This window comes from Mytilus edulis, chromosome 12 (genome assembly GCF_963676685.1).
Source record: "Mytilus edulis chromosome 12, xbMytEdul2.2, whole genome shotgun sequence".
Taxonomy (NCBI): Eukaryota; Metazoa; Mollusca; class Bivalvia; order Mytilida; family Mytilidae; genus Mytilus; species Mytilus edulis.
In genome coordinates this window covers 71,950,655-71,969,580 of record NC_092355.1, presented here as the reverse complement: position 1 = coordinate 71,969,580, position 18,926 = coordinate 71,950,655, and the positions used below count along the sequence as shown (strand labels likewise).

The window sequence follows — 18,926 nt, the reverse complement described above, 5'->3', positions numbered from 1 at the left end:
AACGTATTTGTTCTGTAAACAGTTTTACACAATTGTGAATATTTTTTCAAGTCAATAGCTAAAAGAACTCCAAATGGAAAAATGTACAATGTATTCATATAAAAGCGGTGATTGATGGTTGTAGTCACTTTTGAAACTTGATTTGCTGAGAATGACACTTACATTTCTCCTTTGATGTTTAGATAAGGAGATATGTAATGACTGCCAATGACACAACTATTCACACTTTAACAAAAACCCATTGACCTATGTAAGGCATATAGAGAATGTGACAGGATAACATGTTAGTGAGCCCTCAACTCTCCCTTGAATAGTGATAACATCACAATATAAGAACTAACTGATAATTCAGTCACAAATCAAATGACAAATGACACATAACTCGAGAGATCAGTACAAAGCACAAAACAAAGCCAAAAACTATTTTAAGGGAGCTCGCTTCTCGGTTTCAAAGTAATTAACTTTTCAAAACACTAGTTTATATTGATAGGGGACTAATAAAGGAATCCAAAAAGCAAAAAAAATATATAGGTCACCGTGCTTGTTTTCGAGATATTAGCCATTGAAATTTTGGCGGGAAAATATGAATTTTGACTTTCCATAGCTTAATCATTGACAAGTTTAAGTTCTCAAAAACTATTATAAAATAATTAAAATTTTATAAGACTTTTACAGATGACTTATCATTATACATGTAAAAGATTTACAAAAAGAAAAATGGGGGTCACCAGGCAAATTTTTTCAAGGCATTCAAATGGATAAAACCAGAGGATTCCGAAATTCTGACGAAAAATCCAAAACATGACAAGCCAGCTTCCGTAAACAATAGACACAAAGCATTTATAATCATATAATAGTAACTGTTAGCTTCTTCAAATTTCTGAAATGTTTGAAAAATTGTCTTTTATTGGTTCCATTCTCAAAAAAGAGTCTGACACTGGAAATTTCAGTCATGCTGGTAAAATTTTCAGCATTATTTACTAGATTTTGATGGTCAGTTTTTATTGGTAGAGGCAGTTGGAGCGCATGCTGAGATCCACCAACTGTTGGCATGACAACTTACAATCCTAGTTTAAGTTGATATGGATTGGAGTTAAAAGCAAATACTAGGTATAGGGTTCCAACTCACAACCTCAGTATTGACAGGAAAGTGACACTCCTCAAAGTAGTCAACTGACAATTTTGGAAGTAGTATGACAGCCAAGTATTGTACATATATATCTTTTGTTTGCTTATCATTTTTTACAGTTTATCTTGTTCTATAAAGAATATAGTTTAAGTGATAATAACTTATATCCTCAAGGGCAATATACATATACAGGGTCATTTTATAATTTTGTTAATTTAACGTATTTGTAGAAATCATACTGCTGATTATCTTAGGTTTTCACACCTGCTGTCTATCTATTATAATGTTTACCTATTATGTTTGTTTGTTTTGTTTACACATCGTTTTTAATATAATGGAAATTGAAGCTACTGTCATATAAAGGAGGAGCGAGAGATACCAGAGGGACATTCAAACTCATAGATCGAAAATAAACCGACAACAGCATGGCCAAAAAAGAAAAAGACAAATGAAAAATAATAGTACAAACAACACAACATAGTGAGAGGTTAAGCTAGCTTGAATCTAGATTTAAACTACCATTTTATACATAAGAACATGCTTGTACCAAGTCAGGAATATGGCATTTGTTATCCATTCGTTTGATGTGTTTGAGCTTGTTATGAGATTTTAATGAAATATTTAGAAGACCTAAATCATTGATTTTTCTATCTGAAACGCTATAAAATCGCCCCTCATATATTTTCAGGATACCATGTTATCTGTATATATTGTACATAGATTGATTGATTGTTGGTTGCTTAACGTCCAATGGCAAATATTTCATGCATATTCAGGAGGAGAACAAGTTCACAATAAATACAACAGGTAGGTTGTTGTAATAGAGGCCATCTAGGATGATGGTCGGGGAAATTTGGACTGCCACTGGAAAATGAGGGTATATTGGATAGGGACAGAAATTTTTCCTTGCAACAGGCCACCTACGGACCCCTCAAAGAGTTGTTGCAAGGGTTCTTAACGTGCAAAGAGCGTGGCACTCTCTTTACACGAGGCATCGGATTTAACGTCCCCTTCTGACGGACGTGACTGCGAACTTGATACATCCCGCACAGCCAAACGGACGCCCCACTTCAGCAAGCGTTTTACTGCCGGTCGGGAGAAGACCAAGCGACCATATTTCTATACCCCAGTCACCCTTGGGGTGAATTGTACATAGAAAGTTAGTCTCAAAAGTAATGTGTATCAATATGTTGAACTTTGCATAGTTTTGTCATAGATTTTAACATATACTTACTACTTTCTACAACTTTTATTCTTTTAACCTGCAAATAATAATCATAAATAAGGACATTAAAACAATAATACTGTACATTTATATCAGCAGATAAAGTAATACATTTTTTTCATATTCTGCTTAATAAACAATTGACCTATTAAAGGTATATTACATTTATCTTTTAGTCATATCTTTTATGGTATATTTAACTGGAATCAACAAGGGGAGATAATTAGCAATAGACTGAAGCAGTCATATCCTTTATGGTATATAGAACTGGAATCAAAAAGGGGAGATAATTAGCAATATACTGAAGTAGTCATATCCTTTATGATATATTGAACTGGAATCAATAAGGGGAGATAATTGGCAATAGACTGAAGCAGTCATATCCTTTATGGTATATAGAACTGGAATCAATAAGGGGAAATAATTGGCAATAGACTGAAGTAGTCATATCCTTTGTGATATATAGAACTGGAATCAATAAGGGAGATAATTGGCAATAGACTGAAGCAGTCATATCCTTTATGGTATATAAAACTGGAATCAAAAAGGGGAAATAATTAGCAATAGACTGAAGTAGTTATATCCTTTATGGTATATAGAAATGGAATCAATAAGGGGAGATAATTGGCAATAGACTAAAGGCCTCAGATCACAATTAATTCCCTTTGTTCGTGGTCTAGGAATATAGTTCCCAATTATTATATAGGGTATTTCTTCCCAAGTAATCTGTCTACTATTTTCTTTGAAATGTTTACTATTTAAGTGGTCCTATCAGTTGCATAAATATTGAAATAAGTAAAACATGTGGAAAAAAAATATTGTTGAAAGTGAAAGTAGTGATTAGGCCAAACTGAAAGTAGGGTAGAAATTAGCCTTCGTCATTTATTCAAGATTCAAATCCTACCATTGGCATGCTAATAGGGCCCTCAAAAGAAAAAGCACTGATGGATTGTCCTGGGACAAGCATATTTTATTAGAATAATAATGGTCTATAAGCAGTTAAATTTATTTCATGTTTGTGGCGGTGCAAATTTTTTAATTCACTTTGACTTTAACTAAACCAGAGTGCACACACTGAAATGTCTCGCCTTCTTTACTAATCATTGATATTATGTTGATACTCCTCAATATAAAGCTTTATTATGACTGTCACATAAACTTAATATGAACCATGAAATTGAGGTCAGGGTCAGTTGAACCATATGCCAGGCAGACATGTACAGCTAACAATGCTTCCATACCACAAATATAGTTGACCTATTGCTTATGGTTTAAGAAAATAGACCAAAACACAAAAACTTAACACTGAGCAATGAACCATGAAAACCAGGTCAAGGTCAAATAAAACCTGCACGACTGACATATAGATCATAAAATATTTCCATACATCAAATATAGTTCACCTATGACTTATAGTATTAAATAAAAAGACCAAAACTCAAAAACTTAACTTTGACCACTGAACCATGAAAATGAGGTCAAGGTCAGATGACATCTGCCCGCTAGACATGTACACCTTACAATCATTCCATACAACAAATATAGTAAACTTATTGCATAAAGTATGAGAAAAACAGACCAAAACACAAAAACTTAACTATAACCACTGAACCATGAAAATGAGGTCAAGGTCAGATGACATCTGCCCGCTAGACATGTACACCTTACAGTCCTTCCATACACCGAATATACTACACCTATTGCTTATAGTATCTGAGATATGGACTTGACCACCAAAACTTAACCTTGTTCACTGATCCATGAAATGAGGTCAAGGTCAAGTGAAAACTGTCTGACGGGCATGAGGACCTTGCAAGGTACGCACATACAAAATATAGTTATCCTATTACTTACAGTAAGAGAGAATTTAACTTTACAAAAAATCTGAACTTTTTTTTCAAGTGGTCACTGAACCATGAAAATGAGGTCAAGGACAATGGACATGTGACTGACGGAAACTTCGTAACATGAGGCATCTATATACAAAATATGAAGCATCCAGGTCTTCCACCTTCTAAAATATATAGCTTTTAAGAAGTGAGCTAACACCGCCGCCGTAGCCGCCGCCGCCGGATCACTATCCCTATGTCGAGCTTTCTGCAACAAAAGTTGCAGGCTCGACAAAAATGCATTGTAGCCAAGGGAAAGAATAATTGTGTTCTGAGGCCTAGGAGATGAGTATGGACAAAACACAATTATTGTAAATAAAGGGTCTAACAGGTAACAACATGATCTTTGTCTGATTACTTTTCAAGAAAGAAAACAGAAATTACACAAAGTCTATCAAAATAAGACATTTTCACCATATTTGGGCATATGAGGCAGATATTGGCATTTTTTACAGTTGACATGATTTCTAATGTAAATTAAAGGAATACAATTGTTAGAATGTACCACATTACTTCATTAAATCAATGAGGGTACCTTATAAATGCAATTTAGTAAGGTTTTACAAAACTGAGTTGATCCTGGGACATAACATGACATACAAAGACATTTAAAAATAATGAAAATAAAATGTTTTAAAAAATTTAAAAGTATCAAGTCTAAATTACTTTTAGTTGTTTAGAAGTAAATAACCAATAGGTGGGATAGAATGAAGGGAAAAAAATCAATTTTTCAGTGTCTATTCATCCACAATTATGCTTTTTATGTCTGTACCTTTATCATATTGACCAATTCTGATTTAATAAACATATAGAGATATAGATATAAAAAATAGTGGCACATAAGTGGCAGTTTGCTTTAGCAGTTGTCTCATTTCAACAAAATACAAGTTATGTTAACTGGATCAAGGCTTATTTTGGGAAAACAATACCAAAAAAATATTTTCTGAATAAAAGTTTGACTGAATTCTTAAAACTTTGCAAATAGCATGTTCCGCAGACATATATACTAATATAAAAACATTCCAAACTTTTTTGTTATTTGTCAGAATGTAATAAAATTTGACATTTATACTACTAAGATATAATGCTAAGTAACTGTGAAGTTTCATATGGATACTTTAATTTTTTGAGGTCTAATAGGCCTCAGATCACAATTAATTCCCTTTGTTCGTGGTCTAGGAATATAGTTCCCAATTATTATATAGGGTATTTCTTCCCAAGTAATCTGTCTACTATTTTCTTTGAAATGTTTACTATTTAAGTGGTCCTATCAGTTGCATATATATTGAAATAAGTAAAACATGTGGAAAAAAAATATTGTTGAAAGTGAAAGTAGTGATTAGGCCAAACTGAAAGTAGGGTAGAAATTAGCCTTCATCATTTATTCAAGATTCAAATCCTACCATTGGCATGCTAATAGGGCCCTCAAAAGAAAAAGCAGCGATGGATTGTCCTGGGACAAGCATATTTTATTAGAATAATAATGGTCTATAAGCAGTTAAATTTATTTCATGTTTGTGGCGGTGCAAATTTTTTAATTCACTTTGACTTTAACTAAAAAATGCATTGTAGCCAAGGGAAAGAATAATTGTGTTCTGAGGCCTAAAGTAGTCATATCCTTTTTGGTATATTTAACTGGAATCAACAAGGGAGATCATCAGCAATAAACTGAAGAAGTCATATCCTTTATGGTATATAGAACCGGTATCAATAAGGGGAGATAATTAGCAATAGATTGAGGTAGTCATATCTTTTATGGTATATAGAACTGGAATTAATAAGGAAGATCATCAGCAATAGACTGAAGTAGTCATATCCTTTATGGTATATAGAACTGGAATCAATCAGGGGAGACAATTTGCAATAGACTGAAGAAGTCATATCCTTTATGGTATATAGAACTGGAGTCAATAAGAGAGAAAATTATCAATAGACTGAAGAAGTCATATCCTTAATAGTATATAGAACTGGAATTAATAAGGGGAGATAATTGGCAATAGACTGTAGCAGCCATATCCTTTATGATATATAGAACTGGAATCAATAAGGGGAGATAATTGGCAATAGACTGAAGTAGTCATATCCTTTATGACATATAGAACTGGAATCAATAAGGGGAGATAATTGGCAATAGACTGAAGTAGTCATATCCTTTATGATATATAGAACTGGAATCAATAAGGGGAGATAATTGGCAATAGACTAAAGCAGTCATATCCTTTATGGTATATAGAACTGGAATCAATAAGGGGAGATAATTATCAATAGACTGAAGTAGTCATATCCTTTATGGTACATAGAATTGGAATCAATAAGGGGAGATAAGTAGCATCAGACTGAGGTAGTCATATCCTTAATGGTATATAGAACTGGAATCAATCAGGGAGATAATTATCAATAGACTGAGGTAGTCATATCCTTTATGATATATAGAACTGGAATCAATCAGGGAGATACTTATCAATAGACTGAGGTAGTCATATCCTTTATGGTATATAGAACCAGAATTAATAAGGGAGATAATTATCAATAGACTGAAGTAGTCATATCCTTTATGATATATAGAACTGGAATCAATAAGGGGAGATAATTGGCAATAGACTGTAGCAGCCATATCCTTTATGATATATAGAACTGGAATCAATAAGGGGAGATAATTGGCAATAGACTGAAGTAGTCCTGGAATCAATAAGGGGAGATAATTGGCAATAGACTGAAGTAGTCATATCCTTTATGATATATAGAACTGGAATCAATAAGGGGAGATAATTGGCAAAAGACTAAAGCAGTCATATTCCTTATGGTAAATAGAACTGGAATCAATAAGGGAGATCATCAGCAATAGACTGAAGTAGTTATATCCTTTATGGTATATAGAACTGGAATCAATAAGGGAGATCATAAGCAATTAACTGAAGAAGTCATATCCTTTATGGTATATAAAACCGGAATCAATAAGGGGAGATAATTAGCAATAGATTGAGGTAGTCATATCCTTTATGGTATATATAACTGGAATCAATAAAGGGAAATAATAAGCAATAGACTGAAGTAGTCATATCCTTTATGGTATATAGAACTGGAATTAATGAGGGGAAATAATTAGCAATAGACTGAGGTAGTCATATCCGTTATGGTATATATAACTGGAATCAATAAAGGGAGATAATTAGCAATAGCCTGAAGTAGTCATATCCTTTATTGTAAATAGAACTGGAATCAATAAGGGAGATAATTATAGAACTGGAATCACTAAGGGGAGATAATTATAAAACTGGAACCAATAAGGGGAGATAATTAGCAAAAGACTGAAGTAGTCATATCCTTTATGGTATATAGAACTCGAATCAATAAGGGGAGATAATTAGCAATAGATTGAGGTAGTCATATCCTTTATGATATATAGAACCGGAATTAATAAGGGTAGATAATTAGCAATTGACTGAGGTAGTCATATCCTTTATGGTATATATAACTGGAATCATTAAAGGGAAATAATAAGCAATAGACTGAAGTAGTCATATCCTTTATGGTATATAGAACTGGAATTAATGAGGGGAAATAATTAGCAATATACTTAGGTAGTCATATCTTTTATGGTATATATAACTGGAATCAATAAAGGGAGATAAATAGCAATAGACTGAAGAAGTCATATCCTTAATGGTATATAGAACTGGAATCAATAAGGGGAGATAATTAACAATAGACTGAAGTAGTCATATCCTTTATGGTATATAGAACTTGAATTAATAAAGGAGATAATTATAGAACTGGAATCACTAAGGGGAGATAATTATAGAACTCGAATTAATAAGGGGAGATAATTAGCAATAGACTGAGGTAGTCATATCCTTAATGGTATATTTAACTGGAATCAACAAGGGGAGATAATTAGCAATAGACTGAAGCAGTCATATCCTTTATGATAATATAGAACTGGAATCAATAAGGGGAGATAATTGGCAATAGACTGAAGTAGTCATATCCTTTATGGTATTTAGAAGTGGAATCAATAAGGGGAGATAATTAGCAATAGACTGAGGTAGTCATATCCTTTATGATATATAGAACCAGAATTAATAAGGGAGATAATTAGCAATAGACTGAAGTAGTCATATTCTTTATGGTATATAGAACTGGAATCAATAAGAGAGATAATTAACAATAGACTGAGGTAGTCATATCCTTTATGATATATAGAACCAGAATTAATAAGGGAGATAATTAGCAATAGACTGAAGTAGTCATATCCTTTATGGTATATAGAACTGGAATCAATAAGGGGAGATAATTAACAATAGACTGAAGTAGTCATATCCTTTATGGTATATAGAACTTGAATCAATAAGGGAGATAATTATTTATTTGGTAACACATGCAGCAATAAGGCCTAAAAAAACAAGTGAAACTGCGAGCTACTGCTCACTGATGATACCCCCGCCGCAAGTGGATAATATTAATAGTGTAAAAATATGCAAGTGTTCGGTAAACAGGAAGTTGTCGAGTGATGAATCTGAAAACGCATCACACGGTATAGCTGACTTATATAAATCCTGAAACCAAATTTCAGAAATCCTTGTATTGTAGTTCCTGAGAAAAATGTGACGAAAATTTTCAACTTGGCTATCATGTGTAAAATCATACAAGTGTTCGGTAAACAGGAAGTTGTCAAGTGATGAATCTGAAAACGCATCACACGGTATGGCTGACATATATAAATGTTGATACCAAATTACAGAAAGGGTGGATGTGTATTTCCTGAGAAAAATGTGACGAAAATTTCATGGGACGGACGGACGGACTGACGGACGGACGGACACACAGAGGTAAAACAGTATACCCCCCCTTTTTTAAAGCGGGGGTATAAAAAGATATGTGTTTCCGGTAACATCATTTTGAAAAATAGGGTCGGTAGGTTGGAATTCTTTTTTTTTTTTTTTTTTTTTTTTTTTTTGGTCATCATTAATGAAATCCGGAAAATTATCATGGTTTTTCCAAGTCCGGATCCGTAATTAGTTTCAAAAACCGGAAGTGTGCCATTTGCAATGTTTTTGAAGCACCTGCTGTGCAAATTTCTTGGATTTTAACCTATTTGGAATACCTTTTGACATTAATAAAATGTTTTACTGGCTTTCTATGCAAGTAGAAGCAAGAGAGAAAAAATATTATATCATCTATCAGAAGCCTGTGTCAAAAACGGGGTCGGTTGATACAATTTTTTTTTTTTTTTTTGAAGATCCAATAAAAAAGTTAGGGTCGGGGCTAAAAAAACAGGGTCGGTCGGGTTACCGGAAACATCGATCCTTTTTTTCTCGGCCTAAACGGAAGAACTCATATCCTTACACAGATAGTGGTTTAATTTGAATACTTTAGCATGGATATCATAATAATGTCTCCACGTTACGGGACTTAATTTGGGAAAAGAAGAACAATTAATCTGCATGTATCTGGCCAATATCATACACAAACACAGAATTTGTCTTTTTTTTAAATATCCTCCCTTCCTTAATGTGGATAAATGTGAAGTAGTTGGTTCCTATTTATTCTGCCAGCATCTGTTAGCAAGTTTAACTTTGAATAAACATGAAGGTTCAGTTACTCATAACTTGAACAACCTGAACATGAATGAATGATGTGATGTTCATTGTTTGTTTATTGTTTTTAACACAGCAACCATACTATACTACTACACATATAAAATGCATAACAAAATGCATACAAGAGGACATGTTTTGCAGAACAGAAAAGTGTCTATATATATCAAGCATGACAACTTCCAATCCATGCAATGTAAGTAGGAGACATGATAATGAAAAAAATCGACAATTTCCATATACACATCTTTATATGGCTATTTATTCTAGGTATTGTTGACATATAGCTCTTCTATGGTTTCGGTACTTATAAATCTTCGGATTTCAAATGTTTGGTTTTGAGGGTTCCTGATGAAGGTAAATACAGAAAAGTGCTTCGGATTTAAGAAATTATAAAACGTGTTGTTTCAATTTTTTTTGAACAGTTTTGATTGTTCAAAGTTTAAAATCTTGAAAAATTTGTTATAAAAACTTACTTGACACAAAACATGAGTTGATATATCCATGTTTGTCAAAGCTTCTGCCAAGGTTTTGAAATTGCTCTCAACTTTCATCTCTTTCCATTTTGATAAAATCAAAAACTTTGCTACCTCTATATTTTCTCTATAATTGTATGTGATATCATCCCATTTTTCATACATTCCGAGATATGTCACTAATTGATACATTTGGTTTGATGGACATTTGATTGACAAACGTAATAGTTCAATATCACTTGGTCTTTGTTTTAAAGCATCATCACTTAAACCTGAAAATAAAAATTGCCATGAAAAAATCATTTGCCTAACAATAAGCATAAAGCCTTGATCCATAGACCACCTTCCAATGATTCCCTTCATACAAATGTTGACACAGAGATATATCTTGACTGTATGTTATTTTGATAGTATAATGGAAATATTCAAATTACAATGGCATAACTTTAACATGTAATCTATGCAAATGTGGACACAGTGATATATCTTGACTGTCTGTTTTTTTGATAGTATAAAGGAAATATTCAAATTAAAATGGCATACATTTAATATGTTATCTATGCAAAGCATTCAATGTGCCAATGGACAGTGACAGAACTGCATTCCAAATGCCATCGTCTTATCCAAAGTGGTTCCCTTTAACATGACTTACTCATGTTAACAAGTTGAAACTGACTTAAACACAAACTTAAACATGTAAAATACGCAAAAGTTTCAGTAATATTGGTACTGTTAATGTTATATTATATCGTATTAAACTGCGATTTCAAAGAAATATAATTTCCATATTCAGTTTTATTAAGTTTCATCTGATCACGGAAAGTAAAATAACAAAAATATCGAAAATCAAAGGAAAGTTCAAAACCAAAAGTCCCTTATCAAATGGCAAAATCAAAAGTTTAAACACATCAAATAAATGGAATCAAAGTGCTTATAAGCACTCAGGAGTAAAGATTGCTAAAATTTATCAGAGGGAAGTAGAATTAAACATTGCATTGTATAAAGAATTGGTTGTAACTGATTCATCTACAACATTGACAAAAGAAGACAACTCTAATTTTAAAAACAAGAGGCTGTCAGAGAGACAGCAAACAGGATTTTCCTGCAGAGGTCGAACCTTAAACAGTTGAGCAAATATGGACACAACATTTAAGCTTAAAACAGCTCTTAATTTGGATTGTGATTGAATATTTGATACAACATGGGATTGTGACACATAATAAATGCGGTAAAAGAATGAAAAATTTAAAATTGGACATGTACCTATTTAATTTGTTCCTATATCCAAAATCTAAGTACATTGCTAGAATCAGCATATCAGGCATGGGGCAATGCAAATTTGTACAACCAATTACATTTTTCCAAATAATTGTATGTAATGTGTAATGCAGCAATTTTTGTATTACATGTAATTGTAATTTAATGCATTACTTGAGAAAAAAAGTCGTGTAATTTCATGCATTACAAAGCATTACATGGCATTATTTTTTTTACATACTATAATGTATCTTTCACAGATTGTTGGAGATTTAGCTAAAGCAGAATTTAAGATTTCTGGATTAATTGCGAAAATATTCATTTGGATATTGCCTTTTTTTTATTTAAAAAGCATTACTATAAAAGTGTTTTGTTGTTGTCAAAACATCAATAAATACCTTGTCATGATTAAATAACAGAAAACTGACCATTGTCATTAATCACGAATTAGTTTGTTTAGCAATCAATCTTTTCACCATTTTGATACTTGGTCATAAAATAAGCTCTTTGTTAATAATTCAATTAGGAAAGAAATTATCAGTAAATGTTTTTGATTTGAATTTATTAAAAAAATGTATATTTATAAAAGGGAAGTTAACATTAGTTAAAATAAATATTAAACTTCATCTCTGTAATATCTTTTTAGAGAAAGCACAGATATGTATACTTTGAAAACCTTATAATGTTAAAATTTAAAAGTTGTATTGAATATACTTTGTATGTAATATGTATGCGAAACAGTATTGGCATATGCTAGAATCTTTTGGGAATTCATGTTGATTTTCAAAATGTTTGATTTTTTTTTTCATTTACAAATGTAATGTGTAATTCAATGCAACACTTTGCAAAAGTAATTGTAATTTAATGCATTATTTTGATAAATGCATGTTATTGCAATTGTAATATAATGCATGGTTTTGTCAAAGTAATTGTAATATAATGCATTACATTGCAATGTTATTCGCCCCATGCCTGCAGCATATCGAAAAACCCCAAGAATTCAATTTTTGATGAAATACTTCTTTGTTAAACCTTTTCTGTTCAAAGGAAAATAATGTAAATCTAAAATTAGATATGATTTAACCCTAGACTCTTAAAGGCAATATGATGTAATTAGATATGATGTTATATTTATTTTTAAATTATAATCAAATATAATTAATAGTTTTAAAAAAATTCTGTCACTCCAATGATTGACAATTACCAGATGGTGTGTGTTATCTTGATAAAAGGGGAAAATCATTTTAAAACACTAAGTGTAATCAATCTTTATGTATATATAGTTGATAGTTCCCAATATTTTCTTTTGTTTGTTTTTAGCAAACTTATATAGATATGCAACTTATCTTAACTTTAACTTTTTAACTTATAAAAATAGATTATTATCTAATGAATTTGCAAGTCTTGAACCCCAAACAGGATAATGTAAAAATCAAAATTAACACACAACAACAAAAATTATATGTATAGCAGGCAGAAAAATTATTTATACAGAATAAACAAACACACCTACATTTGTACCACAAAATTCTTCAAACAATTTACCAAAGAAAATAAAAATAAAACTTATCCGTTATTATCTTCAAAATGTCTTATAATGAACAGTAAATTTCTGACTATATTTATACAACTCCTATATTGCTTGTTATTCATCAACACTTTTTCAACAAAATTTTCAAATAAAACTGTCATTCTAATTATCATAAGACATTAACAATATGGCTTAGTGTAATAAAATTTTATGTTTATAATTAACCATTTCTGAACAAAGAGAAATAACTCAATCACATTATAAATACCACTTTTGGATATTAAAAAGGGTGATAACTCAACAACGAGAAGAGCTAAAATCGTTAAAAATTGAACTTGACCTTAATAGTTATCAAAGGTACCAGGATTATAATTAAGTACGCCAGACGCGCATATAGTTGCCGGACACAACATTTAAATTTGATGTTATTGAAGAGACACTGTTTGGCAGCCGCCCGCCCGTCCGCCGTACATCCCCAAATTAATAACTGATTTTACTTCAGAAATCCTGTTTATTACTTTAACAATGACATCATTGACATTTTTAGAACAAATATCAGATTCCTGCACCTTGCACAAGTTATGTAATTTTCTTGACAAGTATAAAATCATTTTGTAACTTGAATATCTTAGCATATATTTCATTTATAAAATTCTGGAAATGATACATTGATAGGTTAAACTAGGCAGCTACCTGAATTTAAAGAACCCTTTTGTTGACTGATTCTTTTCATATGAAATCATTTAATTACAGATATTTTCGATGATTTATATATTATTGTTATCTGAACATGAAATCAAATAGACCTAGTAAAATCATTATTCTACAATTTGATAAAGTGTTGCATATTTTCATCTATATATAGTTTACATGAGGACATTATGCCCTACGAAACTCATCGGAGATCATCCCAATGGTTAATTAGATGGTATCTAGTCTAAAATTAACTTGAAATGTTGATACATTATAAGATTTCAGCATTGCAAATTGTTTCTTTATACGATTGTTTTGTAATTGGGAAAGCAATTTATAACTTCCATTTATAAATTTTGGAATATTTCATTTGGAATTTCCAAGCTGAACTGGGAACTTCTAAGTACAGGAAGTTTGAATATGTTACATGTATTAATACAATACGAGATTTTGAGTCGAATTGGTGAACATTAATCTCACAGCTACATAAATCTTACCTGAACAATTCTGATCACAATGATCTTTCTTCTGTAGAAAAATAAATATATACAGATAATTACATGACACAGTCGTATTATATTTTCATACTTTAAATATACAAAGAGTAAAAGTAAAACCATAAGCTGAAAAAAAGACCTACTTTACCATGGAAAACAAAAAAAAAGCAAAACAGAAATACAGCAATCCACCAAAAACATGACCAGCAAACATCCTTAAGAACATCAAGCAACAAGAAACAACCAGAGCATGAATAGAGCAGCTAAACCATCTATGATTACAACATATAATTCAACAAGAGTGCACACACTGAAATGTCTCGCCTTCTTAACTAATCATTGATATTATGTTGATAGTCCTAAGTATAAAGCTTTATTACAACTGTCACATAAACTTAACATTAACCAAGATAGCTAAACAAAGACCAATGAACCATGAAAATGAGGTCAAGATCAGATGAACCATGCCAGGCAGACATGTACAGCTAACAAAGCTTACACACAACAAATATAGTTGACCTATTACTTATAGTTTAAGAAAAATAGACCAAAACACAAAAACTTAACACTGTGCAATGAACCGTGCAATTGAGGTCATGGTCAAATAAAACCTGCGGGACTGACATATAGATCATAATATGTTTCCATACACCAAATATAGTTGACCTTTGGCATATAATATTAGATAAAAAGACCAAAACTTAAAAACTCAACTTTGACCACTGAACCATGAAAATGAGGTCAAGGTCAGATGACATCTGCCCACTAGACATGTACACCTTACAATCATTCCATACAACAAATATAGTAGACCTATTGCATAAAGTATGAGAAAAACAGACCAAAACACAAAAACTTAACTATAACCACTGAACCATGCAAATGAGGTCAAGGCCAGTTGACACCTGCAAGTTGGACATGTACACCTTCCAGTACTTCCATACACCAAATATACTAGCCCTATTGCTTATAGTATCTGAGATATGGACTTGACCACCAAAACTTAACGGTCTTAACCTTGTTCACTGATCCATGAAATGAGGTCGAGGTCAAGTGAAAACTGTCTGACAGGCATGAGGACCTTGCAAGGTACGCAAATACCAAATATAGTTATCCTATTACTTATAATAAGAGAGAATTCAACATTACAAAAATTCTGAACTTTTTTTTCAAGTGGTCACTGAACCATGAAAATGAGGTCAAGGACATTGGACATGTGACTGACGGGAACTTCGTAACATGAGGCATCCATATATAAAGTATGAAGCATCCAGGTCTTTCACCTTCTAAAATATAAACCTTTTAAGAAGTTAGCTAACGATGTCGCCGCCAGATCACTATCCCTATGTCGAGCTTTCTGCAACAAAAGTTGCAGGCTCGACAAAAACACAGATTCTCATTTCCTGTTTCGCAGTCCTTACTGTTTGTTTTTAAAACAGCACGAACACAAACAAAGACTCATTCATGTGGTGCCAAATTTTAAAACATATTAATTATAAAACTAACTATTTTTTCCTCTTTTTATAAATGTGTTCAGGCCACATTTAAAAGAATGTCTGTTTCCCCTCCCCCAGGTCTACCCTTTGTAAACAGACCAGGAAGGCAGGTTCTTTTTTTTTTTTTTTTTTTTTTAACTGGATGTGATTGTCATAGCATGGTCACATGAATGGTTTGACTTGTCCAGTCCAGGCCACTTATCAGTTGTTTGTGCTCAATTTGAGTGTATTTATTTAGATTATCAATCCTTCTGCTTTCAAGCACTTTCCAAAAATGGAAACAAATTATTTTCAGGAAAAAAATAATTTTGATTTTTTTGTGGAAAATAATTTTTTGACCAGGGGGCTTATTTTTGACCCGGGTGGGGGGAGGGGAAACAAACATATTTTTAATTTTGGCCTCACTTCTTTAGAAAATGATTAAAAACTGTTACATGTAATTAGGTTTTTACACTTTCTGCAGAATGTCATTTTAATTTTGTTCTGATATTTTTTCCCGCCAAATTTATTTTTTGTGCTGTTTTTTTTTTTTTTTTGGCAAGATGTCATATATATGTTTGGGATATGATATCAAATATAGTATTTCAATAAGCTTAACTTTGACCTTTGCTATTAAAGAAGTAAAACGGAAAAAAAAACTGATTTCCAAGGCATTTAAACCAGAAAATAAAAACCCCTTTTTAGGATAAGTCATCATGAAAGAGGAATAACTCTATTAAGAGACTACTGACAATTTGACAACTTTGTGGATCTTATTCTGCTGATGATTTATTTTTTAAAAGTTCTTATTTATATATCATAGTTTTCAAGATAATCATAAGAGGCAAAAAATGCCAAAAAATGTAAAACATTATCATCAAAATGCATAAAACAAGGCATCCTCAGACTTATAAATGCCATTTTGGCTTATTCGTGATCTTGTCTTGGTGATCAGTTATTCTATTAACATTTAAAGTTTATATCTATCTATTACCCTATTCAAGATATAAAGCAAAAATTGAGAAAAAAAGGCTATAACTCCAAAAATGATTCGACTTAAGATTTTGGTCATTTATAAGCTTATTTGAAGGTCTTGTCTTGCTGATCATTTTTGCTATCTACTGTTTCTATTTATCTAATATACCTTTTAAGAAATTGGGCTAACATGCAAAACAATTGTTAAAAATCGTTATTATAGGTCAATAACACTAATAGGGAGTCAACTGAAGATATCATATAGACTTAATAGTAGATCTTCTCTTGTTGATATTTTTTTCTATTTTAAGTTACTGTCTATTTATTATAATTTTCAAGATAAAAGGCAAACATTTTTATAAATGATAAGATTCATCTTTTAAAGCAATAACTCCTATAAAAAGTTTTTTGACAGTCCTAACGAGAAGAACAATAGGTAGAGGTCAACATTCTGAACTTTTTGCTTGTGCCAGATTTTCTCTACTTATAGCAGGTTCTGAATAATAGGCAAAACTTGCATTTACGAGATATGAAAATAGGTAAACTAATGTCACCTTAATTCACATACCTTATCTTGGTTCCAAACCAGCCAGTCTCCGGCTCTGTGTGTTAGTTTATGTTTGTCACAAACCCATTCATTGGTCTGCAAAGCTTCCTCTTCACTGATGAAGCATTTCAACTTGGAGCATGAATAATCAAGATGGAAAGGTAATTGTGGACTGCGTTTGACATTGATTGTGGACTGATAAAAATCTGAAATTCTCACCATTGTTGTAACCAAGCATTCCTTTACTCCAGTGGCAATATCTGGTACTATAAGTCCAGCAGAGGTTTTATGGACTACATATAGAATAATCTTGTTGCCTTCAACACATACTACAATATCATGTGCCTTGTCAAATGATACTACAATGAATCCTGAAAAGAGGAGTTTTCTCCCTTCATACTGCTTCAAAGTCCACATGCTCAGACATGCACTGATCAGACGATTGGGCAAAGCTGGTGGTATGACAGTCCCTTTAAAAACAAATGCTAAACATATTGCTCTCTCTGGTGTACATTCTTTGTCCATGAAGCTGGTGGTATTTCGTTCTTTGACCATACAGGGAACAAAGAAGTTATCTACTGGTAACCGACTTCCTGTAGCTGTATCATATCTACGTTGCTCTGCCAGTATGTCTAAATGGATGAGGATGTTGAATATAAACTCTTTGTATGGTATAATTGCCTGGAAGTCCTTTTGTTCCCAAATGTTGTACATGTCTTCTCTGCATATCATCCCACTATCTGACATTCTTCTGAATATTTCCTGCATTTTTCTCATCTTTGGCCAAAATAATTTGTCTGAAAAATATAATATACAGAGGTAAAACACTTTCTGAGAAAACATGAATTATTCTTTTTCCATTTTCATTACTGATTGTTTCAAGTGATACATGGACTTACATATAATACGATTGCCTGCATGCTGTCCACAAAAGTAGTTTAAGCACATGACCTATTAAATTACTAATTTACACAATTTAGGCAGTCAAATTGCATTGACCGTATATTTATTTGTGATCTACAGTTACTGACAATATAAATCTACCAAAAGCAATGCCCTCTAATTGTTTTATTCACACTACTTTTTTTTTTTAAATTACATAAATTCAGCTATAAGTTGAAATTAGTTATGGCTAATGTGCTCCTTTACCATGTTTACACTTGAGAAAGATGTTTTAAAATTTGTTTTTAAGCTTTTACATTTAAGTGATAACAAAATTGATTGGTTTACAATAGTTTATCAGGAACTTGTATTTCTCCAACAGAAACGTATAAAGATGTTCAAATTGTTTTATTACTTTTCAATCACAGGAGTGTCTAAATATGTGTTGATAGCTGTATTCGTCCAAATAAGAGAATACAGGATACAATATTGGTGAAGACAGATCATTTTCTGAATTCCTATAATTTGAAAATAATCAATCGGCACTGATTTTTGAACTTGTCAAGACATGGCTGATGAAGACCTATGCTACGAGTTTAATAAAAACCAGGCAGGATATACAGATGGGAGCTTACAATGAAATTTACCGTATATTTAGTATTATCAAGGGGCATAACTCATTTCAAAATAATTCATCAGCACTGTTTTTCAAACCTGTCCGAGACATTTAAGTTTAATAAAAAATCTTTAAAA

At 31.9% G+C, this 18,926-nt stretch overlaps 1 protein-coding gene across 1 annotated transcript in view; it reads right to left on the bottom strand.

The window, feature by feature from the left end:
* Positions 1 to 18,926, bottom strand: part of LOC139499075 (uncharacterized) — an 86,278-nt gene that overhangs the window by 3,831 nt on the left and 63,521 nt on the right. The window contains exons 16-19 of the mRNA XM_071287746.1: positions 17,313 to 18,088; positions 14,295 to 14,325; positions 10,317 to 10,588; positions 2,364 to 2,391 (exon numbers count right to left, since the gene is read on the bottom strand). Coding sequence (XP_071143847.1) covers positions 2,364 to 2,391; positions 10,317 to 10,588; positions 14,295 to 14,325; positions 17,313 to 18,088 — 1,107 coding nt within the window. The remainder of the gene's footprint in view (positions 1 to 2,363; positions 2,392 to 10,316; positions 10,589 to 14,294; positions 14,326 to 17,312; positions 18,089 to 18,926) is intronic.